This window comes from Jaculus jaculus, chromosome 8, assembly GCF_020740685.1.
Source record: "Jaculus jaculus isolate mJacJac1 chromosome 8, mJacJac1.mat.Y.cur, whole genome shotgun sequence".
Classification (NCBI taxonomy): Eukaryota; Metazoa; Chordata; class Mammalia; order Rodentia; family Dipodidae; genus Jaculus; species Jaculus jaculus.
In genome coordinates, this window is record NC_059109.1 from 129,998,350 (window position 1) to 130,024,904 (window position 26,555).

The 26,555-nt window shown below is 49.0% G+C and overlaps 1 protein-coding gene across 1 annotated transcript; it reads left to right on the forward strand.

The window, feature by feature from the left end:
- The first annotated feature begins 1,507 nt into the window (after positions 1–1,507).
- On the forward strand, positions 1,508–25,066 carry Pard6b (par-6 family cell polarity regulator beta). The gene is made up of 3 exons (XM_045155665.1): positions 1,508–1,659; positions 7,785–8,007; positions 22,022–25,066. The coding sequence occupies exons 1-3, from the start codon at positions 1,594–1,596 to the stop codon at positions 22,849–22,851; spliced, it is 1,119 nt and encodes a 372-aa protein (XP_045011600.1). The 5' UTR covers positions 1,508–1,593; the 3' UTR covers positions 22,852–25,066.
- Positions 25,067–26,555: the final 1,489 nt, after the last annotated feature.

Here is a 26,555-nt window from a genome sequence, read left to right on the forward strand (position 1 = left end):
TCTGGGTGAGGAAGACCACTCCAAACTCGCGGACACAAAGAAAAATGGGGGAAACTGGACACAGGTGCTAGGCGACACCGCAGGAAGCAGGTGACCTGAAACCCTGCTACCAACTCTTCCAGCCCAGCTTCGGTTAAAGCCCTTCCTTCCTCCAGCCCAGCCGTCCCCAGGCTCCCACAGCGCTTAGATGAGGTGCAGGAACCTGCGGGGTCTCCTCCAGCCGTGATCTGCAGCCTTCTCCCAGCGTCATCGTGGCCACTGCAGAACAGGACAGAACAGGGGGCGCAGCAGGAGCCCAGGCCTGGAGCGCTCAGGAGGGTTTGGTGTCGTTTCCCGGGTCACCGAGCTCGGTCACTCGGGGGAACCAACACAACCTGGAGGCTGGCGCGCTGGTGGAAAACTGTAAACGGACAAGAAAGAGCTCCAGCAGGGTTTAATAATAAAGTCCCAGAGGCGGACCGATTAGTCCGCAGGGTGCCAGGGCCCGCGTGAGCATCCCCGGGCCTGCTGGACCCTGGGGGCAGGACAGACCCGGAGCAAGGAGTAGTCTCCTGGTACAAAACCAGGCCAGGAGAAGCCCGAGGTTCTCCCCCTAGCAAATGCTGCAGAGGCGGGAAAACTTGAAATTTTGCAACCAAGAGCTGCAGCCGGACTCCGAAAGGGCGCAGCAGGGTGGTCGAGGGGAAGTGGGGGCGGGGAGGGGCGCGCAAGCACGGAGATGCCCCGGAAGCCGGGCCGCCTGAGTGCTCCGGCCCCAGGATCCAGAGTGACTGGCGCGCGCGCCCGCGCATGCGCCAAAACACCCCCAGCTCGAGCCGCTGTCCAGGTGAGCTCGCGCTTCCGGCCGGCTTCCACCGATCGCCTTCCCGAGGCGGAAACTCCAACGTCGACGCATGCGCTCTGCCGCTCGCCCGCTGGCTGCGTCGAGTTGGGCTCTTCCCTCCTCCCTCCCCCCGCTTCAGGTGATCCCGCCCCTCCCTCGCAGCTCAGAACCAATCGGAGGAGGAGGTGGGCGGGGCTTCTTCCCCTCCCTCCCCGATGCAGATGCGCGCCTCACGAGGACGTGCGCCGATTGGTTGGCGCGGCGGGCGCAGGTGCGCGCTTCCTATTGGATGTGGGCGGAGCGCGAGCCGCCGCGGGTGACTGGGAGGCTGCAGGTGAGCGCGCCCGCGCCCGCGCGCGCCGCGGCTCAGGCCCGGCCGGGGTGTCTACGCGGGCGCGCGCACGGGCGGGGGCGAGGACGAAGGCGCGGGCTCGCGGGGGAGGCGGCCGAGAGCGAGGCTGCGGCGCCTGGGGCCTCCGCTCCGCCCTCTTGTTCAGCTCGGCCGCCGCCGCCGCCCCCCCCCAGGCCCCGAGGGAGGGAACCGTGTCCCCGCCCGCCGCGCCGCCACTCAGACCCTCGGGGCCGCCGTGGGAGCAGCCGGCCGGGCGCATCGCGCGCCGCATCGCCGCGCATCGGACGTCCCCTCCTGCAGGTGCCTGGGACGAGGCGCCCGGGCCCGCCCAGCCCGTCCTCCGCGTCCTCGCTCGCTGCCCCCACCACCACCACCCTCCACCTCCGGGGAAGAGGCCGCCGCGGGCCCGGCGCTCAGCATGAACCGTAGCCACCGGCACGGGGCGAGCAGCGGCTACCTGGGCACCATGGAGGTGAAGAGCAAGGTGCGCGGGGCCGGGCCTGGGCGGCGGGCACCCGGCGGAGGAGACGCTGCGCCCGCGCGCGCTCCGGCTGCCCGGGGCGGGGGGGGGGAGGGCGCGGGGTCCATTTGAACGCAGGGCGGTGCGGAAGGTTTGGGGCACTCCGGCCCCGTGGGCATGGGTGAAAGGCTTTCGGGGACTCCCCCGTTGTCACATATTGTCACTCCTTTCAGGACTTCGGTGGGGGGGGTGCATGGAGTGGCGCAGGGGAGTCCTGAGAACTAAACAGCCGTCTTAAAGTTGGCTGAGCTTCCTGCCCGGCTCTTCTCCGCTCCAACTTCGGTATGCATCTAATCTGTGAAATGAGCACTATCGCCTTACGCTGGAGGAGCACTTGACAGGCAGAGCCGATGCTCTTTTTCGTTCCGCCTGGATACCTTTTCCCATCAAGTGCCTTCCCCCCACCTCCCTGCCCCCACCCCAACCCGTTGGCTGCCGCCCCGCCGGTCTGCTGATAGGACCTGGGTGTCCACCGAATTCCTCAGTCGCAAGGCCCGGTGAGCACAGTAGTCTGCGGGGGATTAGTTAGGGAATGCTTTCCAAAGGAGCTGGGGGCTTAGCCGGAATTTGAAGATGATCTGCAGTCCTGGGAATGTTGGTCAGCAAACTGTGGAGTGAGTTGGAGAGTCCGAAGGAGGGAAGGGAGGGTCATCTGGTGTGCCTATTTGGTGTGAAGACTGTGAGATGACAAGAACGGTTCAGAAAGGGGATTCCCCCAGCTCAGCCGTAGGACCGAGCTCTGACCAAAGGCGTTTTTACAGAATACCTTCTTGACCCCGTGGAACGCAAATCAGAGAGGGGTCAGGCTAGAACTTAGAAAGCCCGAGTCACAAAAAGAGCCTGTAGGGCACATCCTCTACCAAGGGAATGAAGCCTGGCTTTTCCCCCGACCTCTAGGGGAATGATGCTGGGCGCCCTGGAGTGGTTTGAGAGGAGTGAAGAAAGTGCCTGGAGCCTGTGGGTGTGATGGTGGTGGTGTTCAGGGTTTAGGGAAAAGTTGTAACTTTGTAACTGAACCGAATCACAAAGCCACATTCCTTTTGAGTATCCTTTTTTTTTTTTTTTTTTACTCCCGCTGGCCTGGAGCACACTCTGTTAGGCAGGCTATCCTGGAACTGCCGAAGCCCTCCTCTCCTGTCTTGGCCTCTTGTCTTGGGCGTACAGGTGTGCACCTCCATACCCAGCTTTAAATGTCATTTTAAATATTTTCTATTTAAGAACGCATATCAATGGATCTTCTGGCACATGCTTGTAGTCCCAGCACTCCGGAGGCTGAAGCTAGAAGATCTAGTTCCCCAGCCCGGGCTGTGTGTTAAGACCCTGTTAAAAAAGGAAAAAAGAAATAAAGCCAGATGCACAGAGTGGTGCGTGCATTTGAGTTTGTTTGCAGTGACTAGAGGCCCTGGCCCACCCATTCTCTCTCTCCCTCCCTGCAAATAAACGTTAAAGAAAGGGATTTCATGTCAGGATAGGCACTGGTTTCAGAAGCAAATCTATTTAATAATAAGAGAGCCATTACTCTAGCAGTTTGAGTGCACTCTTCCCTGGGTCCTTGGGGAACGCAGCATGGAGTGGCGAGGTTGAATGGAAGGTTGAGGACCACCGGAGACAGGTAGCGCCTTTCCTGTAGCTGTATGATGGTGGTTGTGGTTCTGTGCCCAGTACTTGAACCTTCTGGCATTTCTGTTGTAAATGTAGTTTGGACTTGTGGGAGTTGGGGTTAGAAAAGGAAAAACACTTTGATATTACATAATGCTAAAATTCAGTTTATGGGCCTGATCTTGGTAGCAAGTCTTTAATTTTTTATCATAGGAAAAAATGAGTAGAGATTCTGGGTACGCTGCTGATACAGGTTGAGCAATCCGTCTCCTGAAGTATGAAACAGTATGAGCTCTTGGAGACTGGAATTTCAGGCTTTCTGCCTCTCTGTCTACTGATTTTTGATTCTTTCATGTAGTTCTGTCTGGAGGGACGTTGGCTGCTAGTGGGCTATATCTCTCTCATATAGAGCCCAGGCAGTACGAGAGCCTGTGTGCGCTGGGCCGAGTGTGGGGCCCACCAGCCCAGTTGCGTGCCGCCTGTGCCCGGGCTCAGGTGGTGGAGATCCAGCCTTTCATGCTGCTGGAGTGACAGCAGTTGTAACCATAGTCGGAGAAGTGCAGATCTTTTCCTCCTGCATTCAAACAGTAGTGCCAACTTCACTATCTTTGCACCAGGAAGGGAATGGGGGTCCAGATAGTAAAATAACAAGTGATGTAAACATAACTGCTTTGATGTGTGATACTTGCAACTATGTGACTTTTGTGGTGATTGGTTTATCTTCCTGATTGTTTCCCTAGACTTGGGAAAGTTCTCAATAATAGTGGTGATGTCCTTAAGTAACCTTGGAACTGGGACTGGGAATAGAACTCAAGTGGGTAGAGGGCTCGCCTAGTGAGCTCCAGGCCCCTGCAAAACTCAACATAACCTTCCCCGAACCAAACCTTGGTGACCTATTCGAGCCACAAAACTTCCTCATTATTATTCTTGAACAGATGAAATAGTAACTAACTACTAGAACCAATTATGGTGGCGCATGCCTATTCCAGCACTCCAGGGCAGAGAGTTTTGGCTACTTAGCCAGACCTTGTCTCAAACAACGAAAAATCCATAAAAATTCTGGACTATGTCAACAGATTCTGGGGCAGAGGAGTTCACTCACATGCCTGGTGCCTAGATAGAACTGGACTAGGGCTCAGCAGTTAAAGGTGCTTGCTTGCAAAGCCTCACAGTCCTTGTAGCCCTTGTTCAAGTCTCCAGTATCTAAGTAAAGCCAGAGGCACAAAGTGGCACATGTGTCTGGAGTTTGCTTGCAATGGCAAGGGGTTCTGGTGCATCCATTCTTTCTCTCTCTCTCTTTTTTTTTTGGTTTCCTAAGGTAGGGCCCCATCCTAGCTCAGGCTGACCTGGAATTCACTATGGAGTCTCAGGGTGGCCTCGAACTCACAGCGATCCTCCTACCTCTGCCTCCCAAGTGCTGGTATTAAAGGAATGAGCCACCATGCCCAGCCTTCTGCTTTTTTTTTTTTTCCTCTCTCTCTCTCTCTGCTTGCAAATAAATAAAAATATTCTTTAAAAAAGAGCTGGATCAAGCTGGTCATGGTGGCATACACCTTTAATCCCAGCACTTGGAAGGCAGAGGTAGGAGGATCACCACAAGTTCGAGGCCGGTCTGAGATGACAGAGTGATTTCCAGGTCAGCCTGGGCTAGTGAGACCCTACTTGGGGGCTTTGGGGGGGGGGGATTGCTGAGGTAAATTGCCAGGTGTGCCTTTAATCCCAGCCAGGTGGGAGGATGACTGAGTTGTAGACCAGCCTGGGGACTATAGCCTGAGTTCCAGGTCAGCCTGGGCTAGAGTGATAGATACCCTATCTCAGGGGAAAAATAACACCAAAACAAAATTGTGTATGGTTCACCAGGTGAGTAATTTGTTGATTGGGTTTTATCTCTATCCTGTTTTCCTTACCTATTGTTTCAGGTAAGAAGCTGAACCATTCCCCACCCCAACATTTGCAAAAAGAACATCTGAATTCTGAATTGGGAAGCCACACTCCTTTCCTTTCCTTTCCTTTCCTTTCCTTCCCTTTCTTTTTTTTTTTCTTTCTCTTTTGAGGTAGGGTCACTTTAGCCCAGGTTGGCCTCCTGCCTGCTGGGATTAAAGGTATGCACCACCACACCTTGCTTTTTTTATGCAACAAGGTTTCATGTAGCCCAGGATGGCCTTGAACCTCTATGTAACCGAGGATGACCAGGAATGCTGGTCCTCCTGCCTCTACCTCCTAAGTACCAGAACTATGGCCATGCTTCGTGCGGTGTTTGCCGTCAAGCCCAGAGCCCCGTGCATGCTAAGCTGCTTGCTTGCCCAGCCTCTTCCCATTGCTTTGATCTGAACGGTTGGGGGGTGTTGAGCCAAGAACGTACTTCCAGAGCTTCAGTCACAACATAGCAGCTTCCAGTGTTCAGTTACTAGCTGCCTTTCCCACGCCTCATCGTGTGTGCACCGCTGGAATCAGTGACCCGCTGGTGAGTCAGCGCACTGTGGACCCGGACTGTGATACCAGCTCCAGAAAATGGAGGAGAAACTGTGACTTTGATAACATCTGGAGGCTGACTGATAGGAAGGGTGTTCCCAGGGTTTTTATTTACTCTGAACTGAGAAGGTGTGACTGACTTTTTGAGAGCTTTAGATATGAGTCACCTTATATTCTTGACAAATGCTGGTGTTTATATTTCAGGAATGTATTTTGGAAACTTTTACTTATTTGTTGCAGGTAAGAGGTGGTTTTGGTTAATTGAGATTTTGTTTTGTTTTTCGAGGTAGAGTCTCTCTCTAGCTCAGGCTGACCTGGAATTCACAGTGTCACCTCCGGCTGGCCTTGAACTCAACTGCAGTCCTCCTACCTCTGCCTCCCAGGTGTTGGGATTAAAGGTGTGTACAACCATGCCCAGAGAAATTTGATTTTAACTTAATATAAAACTGGTGAGGCCAGGCTTGGTGGCGCATGGAGGCAGAGGTAGATGGATTGCCAAGAGTTCGAGGTCACCCTGAGACCACATAGTGAATTCCAGGTCAGCCTGGGCCAGAGTGAGACCCTACCTCCAAAAACCAAAACAAACAAACAAGCAACTGGTGAGTGGTGGAGTGTGAGCCTGGAGGGTGAACCTTGTAGAGGAGAGGGTGGGAAGTCCAGATGGCAGCCCAGCCTGGGGAAAGGGAGCCAGCCGCATGTCTGTAAACTGCTTAGACTTAGAAGGGCTTTTCTCTGCAGGCGCTTAAGGCTGTGGTATAGTACATTTCCTGGTAATAACAGGGATTTAGAAGAAAAACAAGTTAGGTGGTCAAACACGTTTGCCAGACATTTGTTTAAAACATTTTTTGTTGTTCCTGGGGTTCGAACCTGGAGCCTTGCACATGATAAGCATGTGCTCTGCCTCTGAGCTACAGCCTGGCCTAAACTTAAAAAAAAAAAAACAAAACTGTAAGGCTTTAACTGGGCCTTCCCCCCCACCCCACTTTTCCTGTTAAAGTGCTGGGATGGAACCCAGGGCCTGGAGCATGCTAGGCAGGCATTCTATCCCTGAGTCACAGCCCCTGCCATTTAACTGAGTGTTTCATATGTTGCTGGGGTATCTAGTGACTCCCGAGAAGGGGCTTAACATTAGGGCTCACTTCCCAAATTGTTCAGACCGGGACACTCTCCGAAGGAGGCCGATGGGCCTCTCTGAGGCTTTCCTGCCGGAGAGCACGTCCTGCGGCCCGCTGTGGGTGGGCTCTGCTCTGTCTCCGATGGGCTGGCTGGATGTGCTGGCTGGCGTAGACCTCCGAGGCACTGCAGAGCCTCCTCTTGGGAGAGGAGAGCTGTGGGGCTGTGGAACCAGGAGCATGGAATGGGGAATGAAAAAGTTGCCTGCCTCCCTACTGTGTGATCCTGCCTGTCTCCCTGAAGTAATTATTCTCACCCCCTAATTGGAGAGCTTTTGAAGCAGACCTGAGCCTCTGGTCCCCGGGGCCAGCACTGTGGCAAGCAAATAAACACTAGGACTTAATTGGGTGGTTGTAGGGTGAGCATTAACTGAGGGAAGACACCTCTCTTTAGACCTTCTGTGGAAACACTGCCTTGCCAGGACGCTGCCAGGCTCTGGACACACTCCACTGCTGATCCTGCCGGGGAGGGAAACATGCTTTTGCCAGTAGCCGGGACAAAGACCCAGGCTGGGCTTTGGGACTTCATCAGAGGGGAGAGCGTTGGTTGTCACTGTGAGCTCCAGACAAAGTTTGAGCGGAGTTACTGCAGGGCTGCCCCCATGGGGCCTGGGCACCTGGGGACTGACTGAGTGCAGCATCTCTTGACAGGAGCACCCTTGGGGAGGAGGGGGTCAGGGAAGAGGCCCACTAGGTGCCCCTGTGCTTCTCCCAGCACTGAGGTTGCCGACATGGGCCATGGTTCTTGCTAAGGGACGTGCTGCTCTGCTGGTTCATTTCGTCTTCTGTAGCCTGCATTTCCAAAGTGAGTCTTCTGTCGCCTTAACGTGCATGTTGTATTTGTAGTTTGGAGCGGAGTTTCGCCGGTTTTCATTGGAAAGATCAAAACCTGGAAAGTTTGAGGAGTTTTACGGCTTACTGCAGCATGTCCACAAGATTCCCAATGTTGAGGTTCTGGTGGGCTACGCAGACATCCACGGAGACCTGCTGCCCATAAACAACGACGACAATTATCACAAGGCGGTTTCCACGGCCAACCCACTGCTTAGGATTTTTATACAAAAGAAGGGTGAGTACCGCTGTTTAGAAAAGTTGTTTTAGAAGTGGAATGAGTGTATTTTCCTCTTGCATGGGATACACAGACTTGACCACAAACCTACTGAATAAACATTCTGTGTAAATCTTACTATGTTAGGAAAAAAGTAGATTAAAATATTTGTGATGCTGTTGGCTTAGTATCTATACAGTTGTATTTTGAATAATTTTTACTCAGAAGAGCTGGCCATGGTGGCACACACCTTTAATCCCAGCACTCGGGAGGCAGAGGTAAGAGAATCACTTGTGAGTTTGAGGCCAGCCTGGGACTACATAGTGGCTTTCAGGTCAGCCTGGGCTAGAGTGAGACCCTACCTCGAAAAAAAAGAAAAATTGAAACAAGGTCTTATGTAGCCCAGACTGGCCTTAAGCTCCTGAATTGAGCTATTCTTTTATTTTTGGTGGTACTGGGACTGAATTTAGGTCTTTGAGCATGCTAGGCAAGTACTCTATTACCAAGCTATACTTAATTTTTCTTAAAATTTTGAGATAAGGTCTTACAAGCTTGCCCAGGTTGGCCTTGAGCTGACTCTCTTTCAATGTTTCATTTGTTTTTTGAGATAGGATCTCATGTAGTTCAGGCAGGCCGTGATCATCTTCCTTCAGCCTTTGAATTCCAGGTCAGCTTGGACCAGAGTGAGACCCTACCTCGGAAAAAAAAAGAAGAAGAAGAAAAAACAAAAACTAGGAATTAAAAGTTTATATCTTTTTAAAAAATATTTTATTTGAGAGGGGGGGGCCAGATAGAGAATGGGCACGCTGGGGCCTCCAGCCACTGCAAATGAACTCCAGGCACATGTGCCCACCTTGTGCATCTGTCTTATGTGGGTCATGGGGAATCGAACCTGTGTCCTTTGGCCTTGCAGGCAAGCACCTTAACTGCTAAGCCGTTTCTGCAGCCCAGAAGTTTATATCTTTATTTCATTGGTTAGCTTTTTCTTTTTCAATATTTTATTTTTATTTATTTACTTATTTGACAGAGAAAGAGGGAAAGAGAGAGAGAACGGGTGCACCAGGGCCTCCAGCCACTGCAAACAAACTCTGGATGTGTGCGCCCTGTTGTGCATCTGGCTAATGTGGGTCCTGGGGAATCAAACCAAGGCCTTTGGCTTTGCAGGCAAACGCCTTAACCACTAAGCCCTCCGGCCTTTGTTTTGTTTTGTTTTGTTTTGTTTTGTTTCTCAAGGTAGGGTCTCACTCTAGCCCAGGCTGACTTGGAATTCACTCTGTTGTCTTAGGGTGGCCTTGAACTCATGGTAATCCTGCCTCTGTCTCAAGAGTGCTAGGATTAAAGGGGTGAACCACTATGCCTGACATTGATTGGTGTTTTGTCCATTCAAAAAGCTGTGGGGAGCCAGTCCTGGTGGCACACTCCTTTAATCCCAGCACTTGGGAGGCAGAGGTAGGAGGATTGCCGTGAGTTTGAGGCTACCCTGAGACTACAGAGTGAATTCCAGATCAGCCTGAGCTAGAACAAGACCCTACATCGGTAACAAAAAAAAAAAAACTAAGGGGAAGCTCTGAATTTATCACCCACTGGACCCTGATCAAACCTGCTGGCTCCCTCTTGCCTCCATTTTTTTTTAATTTTTATTTTTATTTACTGCAGAGAGAGAGTGGGCGCACCAGGGCCTCTAGTGACTGCAGACGAACTCCAGATGCATGTGCCACCTTGCTCATCTGGCTTATGTAGGATCTGGGAAATTTAACATGGGTCCTTAGGCTTCACAGGCAAGTCCTTAAACCACTAAGCCATCTCTCCATTCCCTCCATATCTCCATAGAGTGACTCTAGCACCTTGAGGCCTTATTATGCAGGCTACATGAGTGGAGTACACTGCCTTAAGTTAGAATGGAGCCCAGGGAATGTCTCTTTTCCCTATTAATGTATTTTTCACATAAACAGCATAAAGTTGGCTGTGAAATGAGATAGTAAGTCATGATTTTGGAGGATTGTAAATGTCTTACTACACAAAAACATTGGATACAAGTATCTGGCAAGCCTTTTTATTTACTTAATTATTTTGCTTGCTTGCCTGCACACACCCTCATAGCTGTATATGGGTGGGCAGGGTCTCATGCCACAGCAAACAAATGCCTGTCTGGCTTAAGCTTTACATAGGTGATCAAGGAATTGAACATGAGCCAACAGTCATCCTCCTGCCTCTGCCTCCTGAGTACTGGGATTAAAGGCATGTGCCACCATGCCTGGCTCACCTTACTTATTTTTAAAATATTTTAAATATATTTAGTTAATTATTTATTTGAGAGAGAGAGGAAGAGAGAGGAAGGGAAAGAGAATAGCCGTGCCAGGGCCTCCAGTCACTGTAAACGAGTTCCAGACACATGTGCCCCCTTGTGCATCTGGCTTACATGGGTTCTGGAGAATTGAACCGGGATCCTTTGGCTTTGCAGGCAAACGCCTTAACCACTAAGCCATCTCTCCAGTCCCTATTTAAAAACAATTTTTTTTTTAAATTTATTTGAGACAGGTAGCAAAAGAGGCAGATAGAATGAGAGACAGAGAGAATGTGTGTGCCAGGGCCTCTAGCTGCCTCAAACTTCAGATGCATGTGCCACCTTGTGCATCTGGCTTATGTGGGTCCTGGGGAATCAAACCTGGGTCCTTTGATTTTGCATGCAAGCTCCTTAACCACTAAGCCATTGTTCCAGCCCACCCACTTTTTTTGGGGAGGGTGTTGAGGTAGGGTCTCACTCTGGCCCAGGCTGACCTGGAATTCACTATGTAGTCTCCAGGTGGCCTCAAACTCACAGTGATTCTCCTACCTCTGCCTCCTAAATGCTGAGATTAAAGGTGTGCGCCACCACACCTGGCTCCCATCCACCTTTTGAGATAGGTTCTTGCACTAAACCTGGAGCTCATCATTCACATAGACTACTGGCTGGCCAACAAGTCCTGGTAATGCTCCTGTCCCTGCCTCCCCAGTGCTGGGATTACAGGTTTCTTTGTGTGTATTCAAGGTCTCACGCTAGCCCAGGTTAGCCTTGAACTCTCTGCACTCCTCCTGCCTCAGCCTCCCAAGGGCTGGGATTCCAGATGTCTGGTATGGCTCTTACATCTCCCACCCACTCAACTGTCCTGTTCTGAACCCACTGATCTCCTTATTTCCACCCTGGCCTCATCTGCTATCTCCAGTCTCTTGCATGGCATGTTAAATTCCATAGTCCGTTGAGATTCTGTCCTAGGCCCAAACATCGTTTCCCCAAGTCCATCTCTGCTGGTTTCTGACGCAACCCGTTTCTAGCTGTGCCCTGCGAGTCCTTCACGGTGCAGCAGGAAACTCCTAGGAGCCAAGGCTGAGCAGGGTTTTACCTCTCTGCCTCCTGCTCTGGGCTCTCCACAGTAGGACAGCTACACACTGATTCACTCTGAGCAGCCATGGGTCCCTCCTGCAGTCAGCCCCTGCCCATAGCATGCCTGTTACAGAGCCTGCCATCCACATGTGGGGACTCTGGAAAATAAACGTGTGCATAAGATTATTCTATACATCAGTCAAGAGATGCAGACTGAAGTTGGTCTTGGTTTGTGTTGCACTTTAGTTTCACCAAACCCAGGAAAGCAAAGAACAGGTTTTTTTATTGTTTGATTTTTGCATTTGTTTTTCGAGGTAGGGTCTTACTCTAGCCCAGGCTGACCTGGAATATACTATGTAGTCTCAGGGTGGTCTCAAACTCATGGCAGTTCTCTTACCTCTGCCTCCTGAGTGTCAGGATTAAATAATGGTATGCACCACCACACCTGACTCCAAATATTCTTATTTATTTATTTACAACAAAATTTATTTATTTAAAACAGAGAAAGATAGAGGGAAGGGAGACACAGAATGGGTGAGCCAGGGCCTCCAACTGCTTCAGATGAACGCCACATACATGCAGCATCGTACATCTCGCCTTATGTGGGTGCTGAGGAATCTAATTCAGGTTGTTCGACTTTGCATGCAAGTTCCTTAACCACTGAACCATTGCTGCAGCCCCCATAAGACCTAAAAAACCAGATACTCTGCCTGATAAAGCCTCTCTGAAGTAAAAGCTGGTGGAAGTTATTTTCACAAGTATTTCTCCAGCTTCCCTGTCAGGATGTTGGAATTTATCTGCTGCATTTGGAGGAGGAAAGAGAAGGCACAGAAGAGAGTGCTCCTTTTTGCACTAAGTAAGCAGTCTCAGAGATGGAGAGATGGCTTAGCGGTTAAGCACTTGCCTGTGAAGCCTAAGGACCCTGGTTCAAAGCTTGGTTCCCCAGGACCCACGTTAGCCAAATGCACAAGGGGGCGCAGGCTTCTGGAGTTCGTTTGCAGTGGCTGGAAGCCCTGGCGTGCCCATTCTCTCTTTCTCTCTCTCTCTGCCTCTCTCTCTGTCTCTGTCACTCTCAAATAAATATGAATGAACAAAAAAAAAATTTTTTTTAAAAAAGAAAATCTTCAAAGTTGCCTTATATCCAGTGGCTGGGCGTGGAGGAGAGGTAGGAGGATCCCTGTGAGTTCAAGGCCAGCCTGAGACTACCTACTGAATTACAGGTCAGCCTGGGATAGAATAAGACCCTACTTAAAAACAAGAACGAACAAACAAACAAAAAATACGCAGGGGATCTGGGTGTGGTGCTGCACACTTCAAACTTCAGAGCTAAAGCAGCAGATTTTCCACAAGTTCTTGGCCAGCCTGGACTATATAGCAAGACCTGTCTCAGAAATAACATAAGGGAAGCTGGGCATGGTGGTGCACGCCTTTAATTGCAGGACTCAGGAGTAGGAGTCAGAGGTAGTAGGATCACTGTGAGTTCAAGGCCACTCTGAGACTATATAGTGAATTCCAGGTCAGCCTGGGCTAGAGTGAAACCCTACCTCAAAAAAAAAAAAAAAAATCATAAGGGGTAGGAAGATATTTCAGCAGTTAAAAATGCATGCTTGCAAAGTCTGCAGGTTCAGTTTCCCAGCAAAGCAAAAAACACAAAAATTGATGTATGCATCTGGCATTCATTTGGAGCAGCAAGAAACCCTGGTGTGGCCATAGGCAAACATGTACATGTGCACACAGGAAAGTATTTAAAAATAGAAACAGAAAAACACTGTCAGCCTGAGCTAGAGTGAGACTGGGCTTCAAAAAAAAAAAAAAAAATGACGTAGCCAGGCGTGGTGGCGCACCTTTTAATCCCAGCACTTGGGAGGCAGAGGTAAGAGGATCACCATGAGCTCGAGGCCAGCCTGAGACTACATGATGAATTTCAGGTTAGCCTAGACTATGGAGTGAGACCTTACCTCTAAAAACAAACAAAAAAAAAAAATTGAGGCAATTGTTCAATGTTTAAAGGTGCTTGCCTGCAAAAAAAATTAAGTGGAGAGATGGCTCAGCAGTTAGAGGTGCTTGCTTGCAAAGTCCAGGCTAGATTCCCCAATACCCATGTAAATGAAGCCAGATGCACAAAGCGGCACGTGCATCTGGAGTCCCGGGGCACCATATTTATATTCATTCTCTCCCTGCTTACAAATAAATACAAATATTTTTGAATAACTGTCAGTTTGGGAGTGTTACCCTAGCACACCCTAAATTCTGGGTTTAATCCCCAGCACTATATAAACGTGGTGTGGAAGCACATGCCAGTCATTCCAGGGAGAAACTGGAGGATGAGAAGTTCAAGGTCATCCTCTGCTACATAAGTTAGAGGCCAGCCTGGGCTTACATGAGTCCTTAAAAAAAATCACTTCTGTGGGATTGAGCCAGGGAAATGTTCTTCATAGCTTTCTAGGCAGTAGTCCCTTCACCCTCCTATCTAATCAGAATATCATTACCAGACTTCTTTCTTGCTGAGGATCAGAGGAAGGTGTTTACATCCTGGCTCCCCTCCCCCCCAGGTAGGGACTCCACCCCATGGTCATCCTCCTACCTGTGCCTCCCAGGCACTGAGATTAAAGGTGTGCACTGGCCATACTGCTGCATCCTGGTTTTTTTCAGAGGAGTTTGTTTGCGGTACTGGGGCCTTGTGCCAAGGTGAATCTCACAAGGACATGGCCTTTGTGGTCCACACCTGTAACCAAGCAGCAGAATCTGCTCATAAGCTTCACCTGGCTATGGTTTCGTGGATGTGTGGTTTTTATTTTTAAATTAAAAAATGTATATTTTCTAGAGCCGGGTGTGGTGGCACACATTTTTAATCCCAGTACTGGGGAGGCAGAGGTAGGAGGATCACAGTGAGTTGAAGGCCACCCTGAGACTACATAGTGAAATCCAGCTCAGCCTGAGCTACAGTGAGACCATACCTCGAAAAAAAAAAAGATATTTATATGTGTGTGTGTGTGTGTGTATTTATATACGTATATAACTATATTTAATAAATCTATATAAGTATATATGTTTTTTTCTAATATTTATTTGAAAGCAGAGAGAGAGAGAGAATGAGTGTGCTAGGGCCTCCAGCCGCTGCAAATGAACTCCAGATGCATGTGCCACTTTGTGCATCTGGCTTTACGTGGGTACTAGAGAATTGAAGCTGGGTCCTTAGGCTTTACATGCAAGTGTCTTATCTCTCCATTCCTCATAGGTGTGTTTTAAGGTGATATGTGTGTGTGTGCACACGCACATGCGCACACCACCAGGCCCAGTTTAGGGTAACATTTTAATGGGCCAGATTTGGTTTTAGAATGGTCATCGAAAAGATGTACATTGTAGTAGCAAATAGCAAAAATAGTCTCACAGTGAGCCGGGCATGGTGATGCATGCCTTGACCCCGTAGCCCTCTCAGGCTGTGGCAGGATCAGCCCTGGCTACATAGCATGACTCCATGTCAAAAGAAAACAAGCCTAAGTACTTCCACAAAAAACAGTGAAGTGGAGCTGGAGAGATGGCTTAGCGGTGTAGGCGCCTGCCTGCGAAGCTAACGGGATGCCCAGTGACACAAGTGGACAAGGTTGCGCATGTTCCCAAGGGGTGCATGTGTCTGGAGCTGGACCGCAGTGGCTGGAGGTCCTGGTGCGCCAGTTCTCTCTTTCACTCTCTCCCTCACACATATAAAAAGAAAAAATTTTTAAAAAAAAACAAAGTCTGTTTAGGCTTTCCGCAAAAAAACAAAAATAATAATGAACTGTAGCCAGGTGAGGTGGCACAAGCTTTTAATCCCAGGATTGCTATGAGAGAGGTAGTCCCATTTCAGACCGAAGCCTCTGCCCATTCTCGTTTTGAAGTCAATGACTGTTACTTTTCACGTTTTTATCCCCTCCCCTGCCCCTGCCCCTGCCCCTGCCCCAGGCTCACCCTCCTACCTGCTGGCACAGGAGAGCCTGTGGAGACCTGCTGAGATCACCATCACAGCCCTGTTCCTCCTGGGCCTGAGGCTAAAGTTCTGAAGCCACAACACTGCCCGGAGGCTGGCCTGCCCTTCCAACCTGGCCCTTGCCCCCCAGCCTGCACACCCCCACTTTCACTCTGCTGTTTGTTATGCTCTATGCCTGGGACCTGCTTTCTCTTTGCCTGGTCACCTGCTGCTGCTTCCCTTGTCCATGGAAATCTCACTTCCTGGAGAGGGCCTGCTCCCCTGCCAGCCAGGCTGGATCCCTGTCTACACACTGCCAACTCTCAGTGCCCTCTTCATGCTGTAGCTGGCAGCCCTTGGTCCATCTTTAGACCTCCATGCCAGTGAGAGCAGCGCGCTGTCTGCTGTGTTCCTTGCATCCGCACCACACAGTGTTCGTGACGTGTTCGCTCACTGGCTTTTTTGTTGTGGAAAGTGAAGGGGTCTGCAAAACTTGAATGTTGCCCAAAGTGAGGTTTAATCCTTGTAAAGTTGCCGGGTCTATTTGATTGCACTGTTTTGGGTGAGAAGGATTTGCCAGCTAAGGTCTACGAGTTGGGTGATGTTTCTTGAAGCACATCCTACTGATTTCTTTATATGTTGCCTCCAGCTGGTTTCGCATGAACCTGAGTAGCCTGCAAGACCTAAAGCATGAGCCTTCTGGCTTTTTCCGACAGGGTCTTGCTCCTGGCTTAGGCTGACCTGGAAAGCATGAGAGTCCTGCCTCAGCCTCTTGAGTGCTGGGATCACAGTCATGTGCCATCTCACCCAGCACTTTATTCTTTTCTTCAGTTTTTTTTTTAATTTATTTATTTATTTGAGAGCGACAGACACAGAGAGAAAGACAGATAGAGGAAGAGAGAGAGAGAATGGGCGTGCCAGGGCTTCCAGCCTATGCAAACGAACTCCAGATGTGTGCACCCCTTGTGCATCTGGCTAACGTGGGACCTGGGGAACCGAGCCTCGAACCGGGGTCCTTAGGCTTCACAGGCAAGCGCTTAACCGCTAAGCCATCTCTCCAGCCCTTTTCTTCAGTTTTTTAAGGTAGGGTTTCACTGTAGCCCAGACTGACCTGGAACTCACTATGTAATGTCAGAGTGACCTGGAACTCACAGCAGTCTCCTGCCTCTGCCTCCTGAGTGCTGGGATTAAAAGCATGCACCACTATGCCCAACCCAGCACTTTTTTTTTTAAACTGGGAATAGGTCCCCAGGCCTTCCCACTTTCTAGGCGAGTGTACTACACCAGCCTGCGAGCTGTATGCCTGCTCCCACTGTTTCCTTATCCCCAGGGTCCTGTTCCTCCTACCTCCTCTTCCTTCTTCCAACCACAGTGCCCAGCTCTTTATTCAGAGACCAGGCCTCCACAAGTAGTCCTCGCTGGCCTTGAACTGATCCTGCTACCTCAGTCACTGAGTAGGTAGATTACAGGCCCATGCCACCCTGGCTCCTGACGTGAATAGTTTGCCAACCCCCACAGCAGACATATTAAACAGTTACTTCGTTTTTTGCTGTCTTCAAGCTCCAAATGGAGTGTAACCATATGTTTTCTTTCTGACCTTCCCATGTGTGTGCTGTCTTGCTATGTGGGAGTGCTTGGTGGCATTTGTATGAGATTCCTGTAGTGTGTGTGTGCGTTTTAATTTATTTATTAGAGAAAGAGGGGGAGGAAGGGAGAGAATGGGCACGACAGGGCCTTCTGCCACTGCAGAGAAACTCCAGGCACCTGCACCACCATGAGCATCTAGCTTACATGGATTCTGGGGAATTGTACTTAGTTCCTTAGGCTTCCCAGGCAAGTGCCTTAACTGCTGCTCCATGTCTCCAGCCCTTGTTTAGGGTTTTGTCCACTGTGAGCCTTCATTTCTTTCTCAAGCCCAGGCTGACCTGGAATTCACTGTGTAGTCTCAGGGTGTCCTCGAACTCATGGAGATCCTCCTACCTCTGCCTCCTCAGTGCTGGGATTAAAGGCGTGCGCCACTGCATCCGGCCTTCATTTCTTGTATCTTTGCCCACAGTGGACCCTTGCTCACCATTCACTCTCTGAGCATTGGACTTGGGGCTTCAGCAAACTCAGGATGACAGAACCAGGCTTCCAGAACTAACTTGTAAAGAGGATGAGTGATGAGGCCAAGAGGGAGGGAGGAAGAGGATGTCTTGTTTGTCTGTTTAGAAGCTTCTGGATGAGTCCTTGTCAGGAACAGAGAGTGGAGATCATTGGCTTAAGGACAGGCAGGGATATGTGCGTGTTTGTAAACTAGCCTGAACCAGATGGAGTTAAGTCAGCAGAACCTCGTTAGAGCAAACCCTGCACCTTCCCAGCCCCACACTGTAGGCCTGGTCGAAAGTCAGCCGGGCTCTGGACGCTCACCTTTGCGCTGCGCGCTAGCGCCCTGGCCCTGGCCTCCTGCCAGCGCACTTCTTTCCCAGTGGCTGGAAACTGATTAGCTAGATGGGAGAACAAAGGTGTCTTTGTGTGGGGCACACTGCTTCTGAGAGCTTACAGGAGAGCATTCAAACGGAGGCTGGATGCTATGCCAAAATATGCAGATTTGGGGTTTCTTGGTCAGCTTTCCCATGAGTATGTATGTGGGCAGCTGGGCTCTGCTCTCTCCATTTACGTGGTCTGGAATTTCCCTATAAGTGTTACGAAGACTTTCGTTATTCGTCGTTTTCAAATAGAGTGTGTTTGAGAACACGCCCAGGGCAAGACTGCCCCTGCAGGCTGGGGCCAAACTTCGCAAGGGCCTCCCCATCATTGGGTTTCCTTCTCTGACTAAATTTGTAAGACGATTACACAATGAAAGAACACTGTGTAGATTCTTTATAAATGAAGGTAAAAGTGTCCCCAGGGGGAGGAAATGCCAGAAATAGGTGTCCCTGGTTTTGACACACCCATGCCTGACCCCTCTGTGGGAACCTGGAAGCTGCTGGCCTAATGAGCCGCCCTGAGCCTGGCCTTTCTCTGAAATCATTGTGTACCCCTACTTCCTGGGTGGGGGCAGGCCACCCTATCCAGCCGGAGCTTTAATCCTGGTGCGGGGCCTTGCTCACAAGCTCTCCTCAGCCCCTCTTCTTTTTTTCTTTTTTAGTCAAGGTCTCATGTAGCCCAGGCTGGTCTCCCACCACACTGTGTAGCCAAGGATGACCTTGAACTCCTGAGATCCTCCCGAGTGCTGGGCTCTTCGACTGAAGCCTTTCTGTTTTGTTTCTAAGCGAGGTCTCACTCTGTCCCCAGGCTAGCCTCTTGAATTTTTTTGTCCTTGGGAATTCACAACTTTAAATTTATTGTTATCCTAGTTAGGTTTTGTTTGCTTGCTTGCTTGTTTTTTATTTTTATTTTTTAATTTTTATTAGCATTTTCCATGATGATAAAAAAAATCCCATGGTAATTCCCTCCCTCCCCCCCCACTTTCCCCTTTGAAATTCCATTCTCCATCATATCCCCTCCCCATCACAATCATTGTACTTACATATATACAGTATCAACCTATTAAGTACCCTCCTCCCTTCCTTTCTCTTCCCTTTAATTTTTTTCTTTTTTTTCTTTGAGAGAAAGAGAGAAGTAGGCAGTGGAGAGAGAGAGGGAATATGAAGGGATGGGCGCGCCAGGGCCTCCAACCGCTGCAAACGAACTTCAGGTGCATGCGCCCCCTTGTGCATCTGGTTTATGCGGGTCCTGGGGAGTCAAACCTGGGCCCTTTACCTTTGTAGGCAAACGCCTCAACTACTATGCCATTTCTCCAGCCCTTGTTTTTTTTAGGTATTTTCTCGCTCTAGTCTAGGTTGACCTGGAATTCACTATGTAGTCTCAGGCTGGCCTCGAACTCCACAATCCTCCTACCTCAGCAGGATTAAAGGCATGCACCACCACACGCGGCCCCAGTTAGTCTTGATTTTGTTATTTACTTGTGAGTGAATCAGTGAGTATGTGTGCGTGTGTATTAGTGTGTCAGGATTACTTGGTGCTGCAGACAAATGCCTGTTGGCTTCACCAGGGTGGCTGGCAGGCATTGCAAGCAAGCACCTTTAACAGCTGGGCTGTTTTTCCAGCCCCAGCTCAGCATTTTCAAGGCAGAAGCTTTCCCCTGAAAACAAGGCTTTCAGCAGTGCCATTCACTGGGGAGGTACTTTCTGCTGCCAGAGTCCTAACCACTCTCTCTTGCCTGTCACAGGCTGAGACAAGTGTCACTGCACTTGAATTTTCACACACTAAAGAAAAAGGTTAGCAGTCCTATAGCTCTGCCTCTGTGGGAAGTGGGGAATGAAAGGCAGATGGACTTACAGACCAACGCATCCCTGAGTATTTGCTGACTGCCTGCTTCACGCAGTTAACTCATTGTTAGTCCTCCCTCTTCTTCCTCCTCCTCCCCTGGTGCTGGAGGCAGGCACCCTTGCTTTACCTTGGGAGTCAGGTGTCCCATCTCATGTTCTTGAGTTGAACATGATAAACATGCAAAGTGTAGAGGGGTTTTAATAAACGCAGGACATGGGGAATCGAACCTGGATCCTTTGGCTTTGCAGGCAAGCACCTTAACCAGTAAGCCATCTCTCCAGCCCTCATCCTCCTCCTTTTAGACAAGGTCTCATGGAGTCCATGCTGATCTTCAACTCTGTGAATAACTCAGAACTTCTGATCCTCCTGTTTCCACCAAATGGTGGCATTACGGCTGTGCCACCATGATGGGCACCTGGCTACTCCACTCTTAAATCTGCTCACACTTACACAGCCAAGAAGCCATCCAGTGCACAAAGGGGCACATGCATCCGGAGTTCATTTGCAGTGGCTGGGGGGCTCTGGCATGCCCATTCTCTTTCTCTCTATCTGCCTCTCTCTCTAATAAATAAAAAACATATTTAAAAAAAATAAATAAATAAAAATAAACGCAGGACAAACATATTTCAGCAAACTGGTTTAAGCTAAGCCTGGTGCCGCAGCATTGCAGGTGTGAGGCCAGCCTGGTCTACACAATGAGTCCCAGGTTGGCCTACGCCAAAGCTATCTGAAATTTATTTTTTTAAATACACAAGAGGGCTAGGGAGATAGATGGCTTAGCATTTAAGGTGTTTGTCTATATTAGGGAAAAACATCTTTTAAAAAACACACAAGAAAAGTTGGTTTAAAAAATTTTATTCAGGGGGCTAGAGAGATGGCTTAGCGGTTAAGCGTTTGCCTGTGAAGCCTAAGGACCCCGGTTCGAGACTCGGTTCCCCAGGTCCCACGTTAGCCAGATGCACAAGGGGGCACACGCGTCTGGAGTTCGTTTGCAGAGGCTGGAAGCCCTGGCGCGCCCATTCTCTCTCTCTCCCTCTATCTGTCTTTCTCTCTGTGTCTGTCGCTCTCAAATAAATAAATAAATAAATAAAAATTTTATTCAGGGGCTGGAGAAGTAGATCAGTGGTTAAAGGTGCTTGCTTGCTAAGAATGACAGCCCAGGTTTCATTCCCCAGTACCCATGTAAAGCCAGATGCATGTTCCACTATTTTTAAAAGTGAATTTGTGTGCTGGAGAGATGGCTCAGTGGATAAAGGTGCTTGCTTGCCAAGTATGATTGCCTGTGTTTGATTCCCCAGTACCCATATAAAGCCAGATGCACAGTGGCATATGCATCTGGAGTTCATTTGCAGTGATAAGAGGTCCTGGCATATTGATTCATACCCCCCCCAAATAAGTATTTAAAAGTGAATTTGAAGCCTGGTGTGGTGATGCATGCCTTTAATCCTAGCCCTTGGGAGGCAGAGGTAAGATCTCTGAGTTCCAAGATCAACCAGCCTGGGACTACAGAGTGAGTTTCAGGTCAGCCTGGGCTAAACTGAGATCCTACCTGGGAGTAGAGGGGTGAGGGTTACGAAAAGCAGACAAAAACAAGGTGGGGGGCTTGAGACTAAGGTAGGTGGATCAATGTGAGTTCAAGGCCAATCTGGACCTAGAGTAAGACCCTGCCTTGGAAAAATAAACAAAGCATTTAAAATAAATAAATAGCTGGGCATGGTGGCTTATGCTTTTAATTCCAGCACCCAGGAGGCAGAGGTAGTGGGATCACTGAGTTTGAGGCCACCCTGAGACTACATAGTGAATTCCAGGTCAGCTTGGGCTAGAGTGAGACCCTACCTTGAAACCCCACAAAAATTAATAATAATAAAATAAGTAACCAGGCATCATGACGCACACCTTTAATCCCTGCACTCGGAAGGCCGAGGTAGCAGGATCGTGCTGAGTTTGAGGGTCTCACTCGAGCCCAGGATGACCTGGAATTCACTGTGTAGTCTCGGTGCCGTCGAGCTCCCAAGTGCTGGGCTTAAAGGTATGGGTCATCACACCTTACTTTTTGGTGGTTTTTTTTTTGTTTTGTTTTTTTTTTTAGACTTTGAGACAGGGTCTCACTAATGTAACCTAGGTTGGCCTTGAACTGTCGGTCTTACCTCGGCCTCTCCTAAGTGCTGGGATTGTAGGAATGCACCTCCACACCCGGCTGTAGCCATAAGGAATTGAATGCAATGTGTGGTGAATTCTGAGGCATGGATTTGAGAGGCCCTCTAGTGCTTCTTCCTGGCATGGCATTGTTACCACATGGTCTGACTAGAATGGGAGTAATTTTATGTGCAAGTCCGTCAGGGTCTGTCCGTTCAGCGGCAGGCAGTGTGCATCTCTCACAGCATCTCAGTAACGCTTTTGTCTTATTTGAGCAGAAGAGGCCGACTACAGTGCCTTTGGTACTGACACGCTCATCAAGAAGAAGACTGTGCTAGGCAATGTGTTACGCCCAGACAACCATAGGAAGAAGCCTCACATCGTCATCAGCATGCCCCAAGACTTCAGGCCCGTGTCTTCCATCATAGACGTGGATATTCTGCCCGAAACCCACCGCAGAGTCCGTCTGTACAAGTATGGCACCGAGAAGCCTCTGGGGTTCTACATCCGGGATGGCTCCAGTGTTAGGGTGACCCCACACGGCTTGGAGAAAGTCCCAGGGATCTTTATATCCAGGCTTGTCCCAGGAGGTCTGGCTCAAAGCACAGGACTGCTAGCTGTTAATGATGAGGTTTTAGAAGTGAATGGCATCGAAGTTTCTGGAAAGAGCCTAGATCAAGTGACAGACATGATGATTGCCAACAGCCGCAACCTCATCATCACGGTGAGGCCAGCCAACCAGAGGAACAACGTTGTTAGGAACAGTCGGACTTCCGGCAGCTCTGGCCAGTCTACCGATAACAGCCTAGTTAGCTACCCGCAGCAGGCGGAGCCAAGCTTTGAGCCCGATGACCAAGACAGTGACGAAGATGACATCATTATTGAAGACAGTGGGGTACCGCAGCAGATCCCCAAAGCTGTGCCCGATGCCCAGAGCCTGGAGTCCTTGACACAGATTGAACTCAGCTTTGAGTCTGGACAGAATGGTTTTCTCTCCTCCGCTGAGGCGAGCCCTGCTCCCGCGGCCGGCCGCGCCAGCCCGGAGTCTGAAAGGCGTGCTCCAGAGCAAAAGCTCTTAGAGGAAGATGGGACCATCATCACTCTATGAACCTTGTGTGGATGTTTCCTGAGTGAGGGTGCCATGGGGACCTACCTGGACGTTGGGCTCATAATTAAAGCTATATACCTCTGACTCAAAGCTGGGAGCAGGCATGAGAAAGATCCTCACGCTGACACATTGCTGGGAAGTACGAAGCAGCTCAGAGTGCGTGGGCGTGCGCATAGGGCCTCTGCTACTTTTTCTCTGAAAGGTGGATGCCAGGCCCCATGCTGAAAGTTCTTTGGAAGTGGTTGCATATTAACCTGCTATTCAGAACCTGGTTCATTTGGCTTCTTACTATGTTTAAAAAAAATTTTATGGCGGGGGTGGGGGGGAGAGATTGGCACACCAGGGCCTCTAGCCACTGTAATTGAACTCCAGGCACTTGCGTCACCTTGTGCGTCTGGCTTACGTGGGACCTGGAGAGGAGACCATGGATCCTTAGGCCTCGCAGGCAAACGCCATAACCACTAAGCCATCTCTCCAGTCCTGTATTTTTAATCTGTGATGGGACGAAGTTGATGCTTTTGGCATGCTGAATCTCAGCTCTAGCTTCCTAAGACAGTTTTAACTTTTTAAAATGTGCCTCTGTTGTTAATTGGGACAGATTTTTTTGTTCAAATGCAGTGTTTTTAGTTTAGTGTTTTTTCCTTTCTCAGTTCTAAGAACCAAACCAGTTGTCTGTGCTTCCTGTTACCCATCTCTGGGTGGTTCACTGCTCCAGGCTTGGGTCACATACAGCTCTCACTGGTGTCCCCACCACGTAGCTTCACAGTTTCAGGCTGCCGTAAGCCCACTGACTCCTGTGACCTGCTCTTGTCCAATGCACTGGAAATCATTCCTGTGTTGCTCGTGTGAGCCGTGTGGACTGGGAAGATGCCTGGATTAAGAGAGGCACACACGGGACATACTTGTGCACTTTTTACTAGAACTACTGGGTTGTCCTTTATGATAGTCCCGAGGAGCACAGCTGACACTTGGTGACCCGTCTGTACTGCTCTCCTCCGGCTGGGAGGGTCACTTATGAGGCTGTTTACTACTGTCCAGTGCACCAGTGAGGGTCAGGGAAGGACAGTGCTTCCTCCGTCTCGCTGAGGCCATAGCACCGCAGTCTGCCCCGTGACCCAGGCTCTGGGAGCTTTTGGAGAGTTATTTATTAACCTTATGGTAGGGCATGGATGCCTTTAGTAACCATCGTGTGCTATGAAAACTATGAAGATTCCAATGACTCCGTTGTGAAGGATGTTCTCTGTACATGGTAGGCTCGGAATTGAAGTGTCAGTTGAGTGAACGCCACTAGACTCGGCCCTCTGCCCTGCTGTCCACCTTGCCGCCGAGCACATGATCGCGAAACCTAGCTGAGGGCGTGTCACGTGACACAGTACTCCTGTTGCATTCTCCACATTCTTCCTCTTACACCACTACTTGATAATGGCATTCCAAGTTCCACGCTCAGGAGTCGTCAATATTTGACTCTTGAAAGGCAAGATAATGCCAGGTGTGGAAGGCCTCCTTTCCTTTCTACTAGGAGTGGCGCAGGGGCTCAACATGTTAGTAAGTAAAAGTACTTTTACACACTACCTCTTTTTTTTTTTTTTAAACAAAGTTTTAACATAGAACTTTTCTCTTGGGGAAAAACACTTCAGGGCTTGACTTTTGTACAAATTTTAACTGTAAAGTACAGATTTATCTTAATCTGTGAAAATGGAGAAGAAAGCTGCTAGCTACTCTTAGCTGTCCTGTGAGGGTGTGTCAGTGTCAGTGGGTCTCCATCTCTCTGTCTTAAATTTCTGGGGAGATAACTGATGGATGGCATGCTGTAAAGCCAGCGGCCTGGGTTCTACAGCGGATGCTGACTCACGGGTATCAGAGCTGCTGCTTCAGATGCACCTTAACGAAAGTGTCAGCGGCTCTTGTGGACAGGCCGTGGTCCTGACCGTCAAGCCCGGCTGAAGTCTCTTCTGTCTTCAGATTGACGACGTTCTCAAGCTGTCAACATGACATATGTGCTTTTGTGAACCATGAATTTTCTAATTAAATTTTACATGCTATAACATGATTTTTACATGAATAATACTTTGTTTAAACTATCAAATGTCAGTATTTTACTACAATTTTATTATAAAATGTACATTATCACTAAATGAACTTTGATTTTAAAAATCAAATTAGCTTTAGTTGTATATTATTTTTTACAAATAAAGATAGACTTGTATAAAGGTTACTTTCTTGTTTGAAATTACATGAAAATTCACTAAGCACCCATTATAGAAATAGGATAAGGGGAAATCTGCTAAGTTATAGCACAGATCTTTTTATATTTTTGTATTATATATATACATATATATAAATACACATATATATCTGTTCTCTATCAAATACATGAAATTAAAAAAAAAGAGTCACTTCTGGTTTGTCAGAATTGAAATTTTCAAAATATTTTTAATTTTTACTTATTTGAGAGAGAGATTGGGCACACCAGGGCCTCTAACCACTGCAAATGAACTTCAGACACATGTGCTACCTTGTGCATCTGGCTTACATGGGTACTGGGGAATCAAACGTAGGTCCTTAGACTTTACATGCAAGCTCTTTAACCACTAAGCCATCTCTCCAGCCCCAGAATTGAAATTTTAAGTGAATTCCTCCAAGACTTTATTTTTTTTTTAAATTAATTTATTTTTTTCTGAGGAAGGGTTTCACTCTAGCTCAAGCTGACCTGGAAGTCACTGTGTAGTCTCAGGGTGGCCTCGAACTCATGGTGATCCTCCTACCTCTGCCTCCTGAGTGCTGGGATTAAAGGCGTGTGCCATTGTGCCTGGCTTTTATTTATTTATTTATTTTATTTATGGTTTTACAAGGTAGGGTTTCACTCTAGCCCAGATTGACCTGGAATTCACTGTTGTCTCAGGGTGGCCTTGATCATAGTCATCCTGCTGCCTCTGCCTACTGAGCGCTGGGATTAAAGACATGTGCCACCACGCCCGGCTCAGTCTCTCTCTTTGATGTCATCATCCTTTCCTCCTATTATGATGGTCTTGTGTGAGTAGAGTCAGGCACTGCGAGGTCAGATATCCAGGCCATTTTGTGTCTCTGGAAGAGTGCATTGTAAGGAGTCCTGTCCTTCCTTTGCCTCTTACATTCTTTCCACCACCTCTGCAATGGACCCTGAGCCTTGGAAGGTGTGTGATAGAGATGTTTCAGTGCTGAGCACTCCTCTGTCACTTCTTAGCACCATGGTGCCTTTATGAGTCATCCCAGAGGTCACCGCCATCTAAAAAGAGAAGCTTCTCTAATCAAAAGTGAGAGTAACAATACGTGGGTACAAACACTAAGAAGTGTTTACCAGGCAGTTTGGTGAGCATAGTATATACATTTAGCCAGACACCAGAAGGCATTACACCAGCAGCGCTCATGACTTTCCCCATCATAGATTTTCAGTATCAGGCACGTATTCCCTCCTGTGGAGCAGGCCTCCAGTCCAATTAGAGGGTGGTTGATTCCCCCCATAATAGACACGCTGTTGCACCTGTTTGCTCATTTGACATGGCTAACCAAACTTAAGGCTTGCAGTGTTGTCTGTTGATTATCTCCACTGTCTTCTCTCTGTCCCATGGAGCTGCATGCAGCATAGCTTTTTCCAGCTTTCTGTCAGTTGGTCTACATGGAGGAGGTTTTCAGCTCAGCTCCAGCAGGGTTTCTCAATGACTTTG

Coding starts and splice junctions, on each gene's coding strand:
- Pard6b (XM_045155665.1), top strand. CDS start 1,594: ATGAACCGTAGCCACCGGCACGGGGCGAGCAGCGGCTACCTGGGCACC. Junction 1,660..7,784: donor CCATGGAGGTGAAGAGCAAG/GTGCGCGGGGCC, acceptor TTGTATTTGTAG/TTTGGAGCGGAGTTTCGCCG. Junction 8,008..22,021: donor GATTTTTATACAAAAGAAGG/GTGAGTACCGCT, acceptor TTATTTGAGCAG/AAGAGGCCGACTACAGTGCC.